At 32.9% G+C, this 12,805-nt stretch overlaps 1 protein-coding gene across 1 annotated transcript; it reads left to right on the top strand.

The window, feature by feature from the left end:
* The first annotated feature begins 6,758 nt into the window (after positions 1-6,758).
* LOC139845371 (AT-hook motif nuclear-localized protein 1-like) lies at positions 6,759-9,679 on the top strand. The gene is made up of 5 exons (XM_071835631.1): positions 6,759-7,209; positions 7,784-7,845; positions 8,040-8,171; positions 8,262-8,423; positions 9,209-9,679. Exons 1-5 carry the CDS (start codon positions 6,759-6,761, stop codon positions 9,500-9,502), a joined length of 1,101 nt encoding a protein of 366 aa, XP_071691732.1. The 3' UTR covers positions 9,503-9,679.
* The last annotated feature ends 3,126 nt before the right edge of the window (positions 9,680-12,805 follow it).

Consider the following 12,805-nt stretch of genomic DNA (forward strand, 5'->3'; position numbering starts at 1 on the left):
TTGGTTCGAGCATATACATGAAACAGCCCATCATTTTTTTCCTAGTGTTAAGCCGCGGCGCGGCTCCTCTAGCCACGGCGCGGCTTAAAGCGTGGAAAGTGGGCTGTCCAAAATTACCAATTTTCGTAAAATTCTAACTATGCTACGCAACTCCGATTGACATGAAACTTGGCCAACATGCTTATATATGACTTCTAAGCTTAGAAAAATTGTCCGAGACCCGACCCGAACACGTTGACTTTTTCGTTGACTTTGACTAAAGTTTGACTTTTAGTCAAACTTAACCAAATACTTATGCAATCGTTCTAACCGTCTTTTATACTTACATCTTGCATGAAACTTGACAACGTGATTCCCATGCTACATAATTGAGTCGTAACGAGCCATATGACTAATTGAACAACTTTGACCGACCTCGTATTTTACCGATATTGATATAACCTACTTGTTTAGGTCAAGACAAGCATTCATTCATGCACACGTTTACTTTGTGATGTACCTTGATACTCGTGCACTCGAGGTGAGATCATAGTCCCATCTTTTCAACAACTTTTATTCTTTTAAAGCGTGGGCTAAGAAACATATACTTTGTTATATCTTGTACTACTTACTTTTATACTTTGAACACAAGTACGAAGAAACAAACATTTCACAGCGAGTTTGAATAAAAATCCTCAATTCGATTATCATTAGTTACACTTGCCGGGTGTAAGCGAGAACTTATGTTGTATGGCCATACGGGTTTGACAAACCCTCATTCGGACGGTTCGCTACCGTTGTGCGGATGAAATATATTTTCGAGAAACAGTGTATGAAATGTCCCGTTCTTATTGATTAAAAACGTTCCATATTAATTGATTTCGTTGCGAGGTTTTGACCTCTATATGAGACGTTTTTCAAAGACTGCATTCATTTTTAAAACAAACCATAACCTTTATTTCATAAATAAAGGTTTAAAAAGCTTTACGTAGATTATCAAATAATGATAATCTAAAATATCCTGTTTACACAAGACCATTACATAATGGTTTACAATACAAATATGTTACATCGAAATCAGTTTCTTGAATGCAGTTTTTACACAATATCATACAAACATGGACTCCAAATCTTGTCCTTATTTTAGTATGCAACAGCAGAAGCTCTTAATATTCACCTGAGAATAAACATGCTTTAAACGTCAACAAAAATATTGGTGAGTTATAGGTTTAACCTATATATATCAAATCGTAACAATAGACCACAAGATTTCATATTTCAATACACATCCCATACATAGAGATAAAAATCATTCATATGGTGAACACCTGGTAACCGACATTAACAAGATGCATATATAAGAATATCCCCATCATTCCGGGACACCCTTCGGATATGATATAAATTTCGAAGTACTAAAGCATCCGGTACTTTGGATGGGGTTTGTTAGGCCCAATAGATCTATCTTTAGGATTCGCGTCAATTAGGGTGTCTGTTCCCTAATTCTTAGATTACCAGACTTAATAAAAAGGGGCATATTCGATTTCGATAATTCAACCATAGAATGTAGTTTCACGTACTTGTGTTTATTTTGTAAATCATTTATAAAACCTGCATGTATTCTCATCCCAAAAATATTAGATTTTAAAAGTGGGACTATAACTCACTTTCACAGATTTTTACTTCGTCGGGAAGTAAGACTTGGCCACTGGTTGATTCACGAACCTATAACAATATATACATATATATCAAAGTATGTTCAAAATATATTTACAATACTTTTAATATATTTTGATGTTTTAAGTTTATTAAGTCAGCTGTCCTCGTTAGTAACCTACAACTAGTTGTCCACAGTTAGATGTACATAAATAAATCGATAAATATTATCTTGAATCAATCCACGACCCAGTGTATACGTATCTCAGTATTGATCACAACTCAAACTATATATATTTTGGAATCAACCTCAACCCTGTATAGCTAACTCCAACATTCACATATAGAGTGTCTATGGTTGTTCCGAAATATATATAGATGTGTCGACATGATAGGTCGAAACATTGTATACATGTCTATGGTATCTCAAGATTAAATAATATACAATACAAGTTGATTAAGTTATGGTTGGAATAGATTTGTTACCAATTTTCACGTAGCTAAAATGAGAAAAATTATCCAATCTTGTTTTACCCATAACTTCTTCATTTTAAATCCGTTTTGAGTGAATCAAATTGCTATGGTTTCATATTGAACTCTATTTTATGAATCTACACAGAAAAAGTATAGGTTTATAGTCGGAAAAATAAGTTACAAGTCGTTTTTGTAAAGGTAGTCATTTCAGTCGAAAGAACGACGTCTAGATGACCATTTTAGAAAACATACTTCCACTTTGAGTCTAACCATAATTTTTGGATATAGTTTCATGTTCATAATAAAAATCATTTTCTCGGAATAACAACTTTTAAATCAAAGTTTATCATAGTTTTTAATTAACTAACCCAAAACAGCCCGCGGTGTTACTACGACGGCGTAAATCCGGTTTTACGGTGTTTTTCGTGTTTCCAGGTTTTAAATCATTAAGTTAGCATATCATATAGATATAGAACATGTGTTTAGTTGATTTTAAAAGTCAAGTTAGAAGGATTAACTTTTGTTTGCGAACAAGTTTAGAATTAACTAAACTATGTTCTAGTGATTACAAGTTTAAACCTTCGAATAAGATAGCTTTATATGTATGAATCGAATGATGTTATGAACATCATTACTACCTTAAGTTCCTTGGATAAACCTACTGGAAAAGAGAAAAATGGATCTAGCTTCAACGGATCCTTGGATGGCTCGAAGTTCTTGAAGCAGAATCATGACACGAAAACAAGTTCAAGTAAGATCATCACTTGAAATAAGATTGTTATAGTTATAGAAATTGAACCAAAGTTTGAATATGATTATTACCTTATATTAGAATGATAACCTACTGTAAGAAACAAAGATTTCTTGAGGTTGAATGATCACCTTACAAGATTGGAAGTGAGCTAGCAAACTTGAAAGTATTCTTGATTTTATGTAACTAGAACTTGTAGAATATATGAAGAACACTTAGAACTTGAAGATAGAACTTGAGAGAGATCAATTAGATGAAGAAAATTGAAGAATGAAAGTGTTTGTAGGTGTTTTTGGTCGTTGGTGTATGGATTAGATATAAAGGATATGTAATTTTGTTTTCATGTAAATAAGTCATGAATGATTACTCATATTTTTGTAATTTTATGAGATATTTCATGCTAGTTGCCAAATGATGGTTCCCACATGTGTTAGGTGACTCACATGGGCTGCTAAGAGCTGATCATTGGAGTGTATATACCAATAGTACATACATCTAAAAGCTGTGTATTGTACGAGTACGAATACAGGTGCATACGAGTAGAATTGTTGATGAAACTGAACGAGGATGTAATTGTAAGCATTTTTGTTAAGTAGAAGTATTTTGATAAGTGTATTGAAGTCTTTCAAAAGTGTATAAATACATATTAAAACACTACATGTATATATATTTTAACTGAGTCGTTAAGTCATCGTTAGTCGTTACATGTAAGTGTTGTTTTGAAACCTTTAGGTTAACGATCTTGTTAAATGTTGTTAACCCAATGTTTATAATATCAAATGAGATTTTAAATTATTATATTATCATGATATTATCATGTATGAATATCTCTTAATATGATATATATACATTAAATGTCTTTACAACGATAATCGTTACATATATGTCTCGTTTAAAAATCATTAAGTTAGTAGTTTTGTTTTTACATATGTAGTTCATTGTTAATATACTTAATGATATGTTTACTTATCATAGTATCATGTTAACTATATATATATATCCATATATATGTCATCATATAGTTTTTACAAGTTTTAACGTTCGTGAATCACCGGTCAACTTGGGTGGTCAATTGTCTATATGAAACATATTTCAATTAATCAAGTCTTAACAAGTTTGATTGCTTAACATGTTGGAAACATTTAATTATGTAAATATCAATCTCAATTAATATATATAAACATGGAAAAGTTCGGGTCACTACAGTGTATGTTCTAACACTATTGTGATGGGGTTCTATGGAAGGAAAGTTAAGTCTTGATAATTGGGTGCTCGCGAACATACTTTGGAATGCAAACGATTTGGATAATCAACGTTATGGAAATACAAAATCTTGTGGTTCAAAAACAACGTTCACAAATACACCTATGATTTCACCAACATTTTTCGGTGACAGTTTTCTATATGTTTCTCAGGTTCATGAATGGCTATTTGATACATGCTTCCGCCTACACTCATACTTGCTTGGGGTCAAGCATACATGCATACACTCTGATTACTTGCTTGGAGTCAAGCATACATATATACTTACGCTATTTATAGCAACTGTGATTTTCAACTTATATTATGTCGCAAGTTATTTTATTTATACTTTATAACTTTTGTAAACTTAAACTTGTTGTCGAATCGTTTAGTAAACTAAACTTTGTAAGTCTTGTACGTTTCAAATGAATGCGACATAATTTTGGTCAAACGCGTCTCATTTAGGACTATGACCACGTAACGGGACCTAAGTTAATGACGCCGTCAATGACGTTTTTGTCGGGTCGTTACATTAATAAATAAAATATAAATTAGAATAAACAAAATAGAAAGAAAAATGAAAAAGAAATAAAAAATACTCCACTCCTACCTAGCAACACGTCACTCAGCACATCACTCATTATTTAGACCGGTTGTATCGGCTTGGTGGCCACGGCGTGGCGGGTGATTTGGCAATGGGAAACGCCTCCACACATGGAGTATCGGTGCGTGGGTGATCGAAGAAGGGAGCCTGGTCGTGGCCTGGCAACGGCTCCATCAACGGGGTGGGGAGTGGTCTTTTTGCCACGTGTCGCGAGTTGGTTGGCCCAGAATTTATACCTTTATATTTAAAAATTATTATTTATCCCATTTTAATACTTAACCAAATTATATTTTAACACATCATCACAATACTCCTAACCCACACCATAAACCCACACCACTACTACTTCACACAAACAACCCACACATCTTAGTCATCAAAAAGCAACCCACACCCCAACCACTGTAACAAGTTAAAAATGGTAAGGATGATATAAAATATTGTATGAAAATTCTCACGTAATTTAAATTTAAATTGAAATAACTTAACTTTAAGTATTATACCCGGACTTGAAAATCAAATTTTACTTTATTGGTCTTAGCAATCCCAACTGTAAATCAATGAGTTGTTTTAATGATTTATTTACTTTTATATTACGAATAGTAATAGTAATTATTATTTATAATTTAAATTTATTACGGAGTATTATTAATAATACTTTTAATATTAACAATATAAATAATAAATAATAAATATAAAATAATAATCGTAATAATAATATAATAATAATAATAATAATAATAATAATAATAATAATAATAATAATAATAAATAATAATAACAATAATAATAATAATAATAGTAATACTATAATAATAATAAGGGGATGATTCTCACACACATTTTTTTGATCCTCGGGATGATTCTCACACACACTTTTTTGATCCTCACACACCTATTTTAACATTTTACTCTTCTAATAATACTCAATTGGTGTGTGAGGATCAAGGTTGGAGAACTCGGATCTCGGGGAGATCTCGTTTGGACATTTTTGAGGAGATCTCGGCATCTCAGAAAAATCTCGGGGAGATCTCGGACGTTGACTTGTGTTGACTTTCTAGTTTTTTTAATATAAATATGTATAAATATATAAATATATGTACATTTATATGGATTTTTACGAGAAAATTTGAGAAATGAGCGAAAAATTAGAAGAAAATTCGAGAAATTGCGAGAAAATCCGAGAAATTACGAGAAAATCCGAGATCTCACCGAGAAAATCTGAGAAATCGTAACGTTGACCGAGATTTTAACCGTTGACCGAGAAATCTCAACGAGATGGGAAAATATTCTCGGCTGAGTTTTGAAACCGAGATCTCCCCGAGATCTCGCCGAGAAATTCCGAGATCTGCAACACTGGTGAGGATAAAAAAAGTGTGTGTGAGAATCATCCCTCAATAATAACAATAATATTATATATTATAATAATAATATATAATATATAATATAATAATAATAGTATATAATATAATTTATTGTTTTATTTCAAACAGAGAATTACATGTGCTTTGAAGATTTTACACAGTTCAGTGAATTACAGTGTGTGTGTGTGTGTGTTATTTTGCTCTAATAAACAACAGACAAAGCTCCTGAAATTCCTCTGTTGCTCATATATCTGAACAAGGTATTCCTCTGTAAATTTTATAATTTTTTATTTTTTGGTTCAAGTTTTTATTTTTAAGCTTTCAAATGTTGTTCTTGTGTATTTTTCATACTTTTATGCAATTGTGCTCGAGTAATAATGTAAAGAACGTTTGCTGAGGCTTAAGCTGTAAGTAATTATTTATTTATTTTATTATTTTGTGTAATTTTTCTTCATTTTACAAGATTATGATTTTGTGCATTTGAAGGTAAAAAGTTAAGTAATTTTTCAGTAATCTTTTTTTTTTTATTTCTTTGTATGCTCCCTAAATTCCATTCCAGTATGATTTGATTCGTAGGCTATAATGATTATGTAAATTTATATTTATATGTTTGGTAAAAAAAAGTTTTAATCTTTTTAATTATTATTTCAATATAGTGTGGAAAAATCCAATTAATTTGGAAATCAGAATGGAATCAAGACAAAATATGATACCAGCAGTAGAAACAGCTAAACCTGAAGCACCATCAACTTATCAGTTGTCTTTGAAAACTGATAGCCCACCTGGCCACCAGTCTGCAAACCCTGACCTATACCCAAACCCTAACCCTAACCCTAACCAGATGATGGTACCTACAGCACCACCGGGGATATCTCCGGTGAGTGGCGGAATGCCGTCTTCTTTGGCAAAGAAGAAAAGGGGTAGGCCAAGAAAGTATGGACCAGATGGGGTGGCTGCAAGTGGCGGTACACCTGGCAGAAAACTGTCACCGATGACTCTTTCGTCTGTCGCTTCGCCAACTTCTGGTGGCTATTCTGAATTAAGATTCGGTGAACCGGCTACAAGTGGTGGCGAGTTTCAGTCTGAGAAGAAAAGGAGAAAGAGAATGAGCTCATCTGAGAAACTAAACATGAGTTTAGGTAAATGGCCGCGTTGCATCATTTATTTTATAGTTTCGTTTTAGTTATTTGGTTGAAATTTGCATGAATATTGTTGGAAGAGACGACGTTTTTTGGGTGAAAAAGGATGAGTAACATTTCTGCAAATCGTTTCAGGGCATTATTGATATCCTGCACCTTTTGCTTAATATGTTGATTTCTAATATTTTCATTTGTGTGCCTTGAAAAGTTTAATCTAAAATGCTTCTCACCAATGAAAGTTTTCTCATTCAACTGTGTATGTGTATCAAATTTCATCATATTTAATCTATGTTGCATTTTTTCGGATTCTAAAAATGGAAACATTATGATTTTAAATGATAGCCCTAAAAGGTTATAGTTTCAACTTGGTAGGTGAATAGGTGATAGATAGAACAATTATTTATGTAGAGAAGATTCGAAAGTTGGCATCACGGTAGCTACAAAAATCGATTTGGTCAAAATCAATTAAAACTAGGTCTTAAACAAAAGCAATATGTGGAATTTAGGTGAGGTTAATGTCTTGTCTAATTAGTCACTTAGCACCCTTGATCTAAACAAATTACTGTTAATCCAGGGGACCAAATTACTTCTGGTGGAAGCTTTACCCCTCACATGGTTACTGTTAATCCAGGCGAGGTATGTATGTTTTAACCATCTTTTGCCATTAAAAGAGTTGTTGATATCAATGTGAGTCTACAAGATTCTATTTTCTCGACATTTATAGAAATGTACGAAGTATACAAGGCATTCGACTTATACATATACTAAAACAGTTCAAAAAAATGCTAGTTGATATGAAATGCGTAACATGACTATCTTTGTTTTTTCAGGATGTTACATCTAAAATCATCTCATTTTCGAGATACGGGCCCCGAGCAATTTGTGTTTTATCTGCACTTGGTATTATTTCACATGTGACCTTACGCCAAGCCAGTTCATCTGGAGGAACTGTAACATATGAGGTACAGAATTTTTTTACTGTATTATTTATTTCAGAAATTTTATATTAGAAAACTCATTTTCGAAAGAAAAAAAATAATATCTTATTACAGGGAAGATTTGAAATTCTGTCGTTGTCGGGATCTTTCACGCCTGGGTCGGCTGGAGGAATGTCGTCAAGAGAAGGTGGGCTGAGCATTACTTTATCGAGCCCCGATGGACGTGTAGTCGGGGGTCTGCTTGGAGGACTACTCACTGCAGCTGGTCCTGTTCAGGTACCCTGTTTGGATTATTTAGAAAGGTGCCAAAATGGGTGAGATGGGAAATGGGTCAAAATGGGTTAAGGTCAAATCAGGCTGGTTGGATTTCGGCGGAACTTTTTCACCCGTTTTATGTTATTTTTTCAGTTTTTCATTATGATTAGTCCGTCAAATATAATTGAAGTCATTATTACAGTTAAATTGTCTTAAATTGAAATTATCCTGGTGATTTTACAAGTATACATAAACATACCCACGTCGACCTTCAACTAGTCTGATTCATTCCTCTTTAGCCACTCTTCTTTATATTATTCCTTGACCCGTTACATCATTAATGACAAAACATAAGTCGGTCGAAACTACCCACCTCATCACATCACATTAAAGTTTATATCACTATTGCAAATTATAGATTGTTGGTTTCATTGTTGTATAAAATCCCTATTACTCTCGATTGAACTTACTCCTCTTTTTAAGAACAGTTCGTTCCAATTTTCCAAAATATGTTTAATTAATCGGTCATTGTCGATTAATGTGCCAAAATTGAAATCGAATTCGTTAATCAAAGTCAATATTGGTCAACATTTTAACATAAATTTCAGCTAGAATTTAGAGTTTTTGAACAAATTGAACGATTAATTAATCTTTCTAGACAGTTATTTTAATGTTTATGTTTATGATTTTCATCGATTACTGTGTCTAAAGTCCGGACCTATTACTCCACGATTAGCTAGTTTTGTAACCTCGGTTGGTTTTAAACTTTTTTAACTAAGTACATGCTCGTATTCTGTTGATGTCAGGTTGTTGTAGCAAGCTTTCTACCGGACGTAGGAGATTCGGTAGGGCCAAAACCTAAAAAACAAAAGGACATCACCAGACTCTTGAGTCCGATGGTGGACCCTACTCTTTCCCGGGTTACACACGTGGAGCACCACAACTTCAATGAACAAACCCAAGATGATAGTCCAACCACAGGACATATCAACTCTAGCCTTGCCACTCCTAACTATCAGCACGACCGCACCCCAATGCCGAATATGCATGACTGGAGAAGGGGCCCCACTGATATGAATGTCTCCTTGAGGGACGATTGAATTAAACCTTGATTCTTATTTATTCTCGCTAATTTCTAGTTGTACCCCGAAACCTTTTGGGCGTAGATGTGTGGTTGGTTGGTTCGTACTAGCTTGTTTGATGTGGAATTACTTTATTAGGGTTTTCAGATTTAAGAATTATAATTTGTTAACTTATGTAGGCGACTGTTTCAACTTCCGACGATTTATAATATTTTCCTGCTATTATTATTTATTATCAAATCAAATATATTACAAATTAACAATTGAACTTGTGAATTAAATGTAACAAGGCAAGTTAAAATTGCAGAATGAAAGAACAATTGCAGGTATTTGAAGGGTTTCAAGCCTTAAGATTCTATTTAAAATTCACTTTGACTTTTTAGGTCAGAGTGAGCATTTCTTCAGTTGCAATAGCCTTCCTAATCTTCATTCAAGTCGATAGTCCAAATCATCCTAACAAGTTGAAAAAAAACTATCAATATGATTTCCATAACCGCAAAATCAGGAATTCAAAAGAGCATGAGCAAGGTACATACCAAAATATGGAAAAGAACATAAAGAAAAAAAGATATACACCTCAGTTGCATACACAACATGTCGTCCATGAATGTACCTAATATATATATATATATATATATATATATATATATATATATATATATATATATATATATATATATATATATATATATTATATATATATATATATATATATATATAAAGAATTGTCAATTCATGTTTAATTCCTAGGTTAAATTACTTAACAAACTAGTAAAACAAGAAAAACATAATAGTGAGAAACGGACTTACTCGTTTACATTATAACACAAACATGGCAAACACAACAAGAACATCATCCAATTCTGTGTGATGAGATGTAAAAAGCACAATGCTCCATAAGTATAAAACTCCGGCAACATAACATTGTTTATCTTAGTTGCTAACTCGAACGAGTTGATATCATCAGTCTCTAAGTCTACGAAGCTGAATATCTGCAACACAAAATTGTAACTGTCAATTTACCTCATAACAAAAGTTTTTAAATCAACATCTATGAAGTTTTAATTCTTAAATAAGCATTAACTAGTCTTATATGCACAAAAAAGGTCACATTTAACTTTAAAACTTTGTAACTTAATTAGTACTTTTTTTTTTTTTAATTCACAACTGCTACGAGACCTGACAAATAACAAGGACGAGAACTGCTATGAGGATGTAGAAGGAGAATAGCCAAGCGATTAGATCTAACATGTTTCTGTATATATATATATATATAATATAATTTATATACTATATAAACTTTACATATATACTGAGTAATATACTAATATATAAGCTAAGCCAAACAAGGAAGCCTTCTCCCTCAAGTTGTGTACGTAAGAGTTTTGGAGATCTTGGATGTTTTCACTTTTCAGTTTGTTGAATCTAATCTATGAACGAATGTGTTCTTTATATAGACGCATGTAGTATTATTCACAAAAGATGTTTAGTAAATTTGGCAGGTGAATCTTCCTAAACCAATACGGATTTTTATTTGTGTTCTACTCAAAATTTTGTACGAGTACCAAATTATGGTTTATGTTTCTATATTTAAAATTTATTAACTAAAAAATATAAATATATGACTAAGCTTAGTGTACTAATTTCAAATTATAAATATTAAGATGGTTTTCCTTATTTAAATTTGATATCGGTATTAGATATATACACACGACATACATACTGCTCGACTTTTAGCCTATCCCCGTTCGTCTAGAGGAGAAACAACACGAAACGGGGTTAGTTAACCAAATGTGCCAATCCAATTTGCTTCTTTTTGATCTCGTACAAATCCATTCGCAGCTCTTGCATTGTATTTCATTGAAAACCATCGAGCTAGATCCTGACTTCTTTCCAAATACTTGTCGATTGCGATTCTTCCAAATCAAATACCCACTTATCCATTTTACCGCTTGCCATATGATGCCATTGTTGTTTGAACCCGAAAGAGGACATGTATCTTTAAAGATTTCACCAACAGAAAAGATAGAAACCACGTTTAGGTTCCACCAGTCGAACACCTTCAACCATACTTCCGATGCAAACTTACAAAATACCAAAGCATGATCTACCATTTCGAGGTTATCATCGCATATTGGACACCTGACCGAATCGAGGTCGATAGATTTTTTTATCTAACTCAAATCGGGTCGGGATCCTTTTGCGAATTGATGTAACGACCCGACTTTTTCGACTTATATTTTTGTGCTCTATACTTTCACGAAACTGCGTATTTGTGCGTACTGTGTTAAATTATATTCTGGGATCATTATTCATGTTAATTACTTTCGTTAATATCTTACAACGTGTTGTTAAGTGCGTAATCACTTAACTTGATCCTCGAATGCATTTATGACTGTTAGTGTCACTTGACGTTTAAAACGAGCTATGTACTTTGTACAGCTATGTACTTTGTAGACGTTAAACTTTTGTCATAATTGAAATATTATGTGTGATGACCCGTCCAAATCCATTTGGACAAATACATCATTCATCGATTTCACAGTGAGGTACTGACCTCTACATGATACGTTTTGTAAACATTGCATTCTTTTGAAAAGGCACACCATAAATGAATATCTAATTCCAAGGTTTTGGACATCTGATGATTTCTACATATAGACAATCACCGTAAATAATAGTTTACAATACTACATCCGTTGACAATGCAGTCAAAATAAGATACACGGTGATGATTTTGTGAATGCAAAGTTTTCTCGAATAAAGCATGTATGACTCCATGCACATAGCTTGTATAACGTATAAGCAAAAAGCGGAAGACTTCTAGGAACCTGAGAATAAACATGCTTAATAGTGTCAACACAAAGGTTGGTAAGTGTGACGATCGGTCCAAATCCATATGGACGAACACGTCATTCATCGATTTCATTGCGAGGTATTTGACCTCTATATGATACGTTTTGTAAACATTGCATTCTTTTGAAAAGGCACACCATAAATGAATATTTAAATCAAAGGTTTTCAACATCTGATGATTTTTACATATAGACAATCACCGTAAATAAGTTTACAATAGTACTTCCTTTGACAATGCAGTCAAAATAAGATACATGGTGATGATTTGGTGAATGCAACGTTTCCTTGATAAATATGCCATGTAAGACTCCATGCACATAGCTTGTCTAACATATAAGCAAACAGCGGAAGACTTCTAGGAAACCTGAGAATAAACATGCTAACAAGTGTCAACACAAAGGTTGGTGAGTTCATAGTTTTAATGTTTCGTATAATCTGTATATAAAGATGGATCACAAGATTTCA

This window comes from Rutidosis leptorrhynchoides, chromosome 4 (assembly GCF_046630445.1).
Source record: "Rutidosis leptorrhynchoides isolate AG116_Rl617_1_P2 chromosome 4, CSIRO_AGI_Rlap_v1, whole genome shotgun sequence".
NCBI lineage: Eukaryota > Viridiplantae > Streptophyta > Magnoliopsida > Asterales > Asteraceae > Rutidosis > Rutidosis leptorrhynchoides.

Bases quoted from the DNA above. Each gene is read 5' to 3' on its own strand.
- LOC139845371 (XM_071835631.1), top strand. From the start codon at position 6,759: ATGGAATCAAGACAAAATATGATACCAGCAGTAGAAACAGCTAAACCT. The intron at 7,210-7,783 runs GTAAATGGCCGC...CTGTTAATCCAG, and splicing joins GAAACTAAACATGAGTTTAG to GGGACCAAATTACTTCTGGT. The intron at 8,424-9,208 runs GTACCCTGTTTG...TGTTGATGTCAG, and splicing joins CTGCAGCTGGTCCTGTTCAG to GTTGTTGTAGCAAGCTTTCT.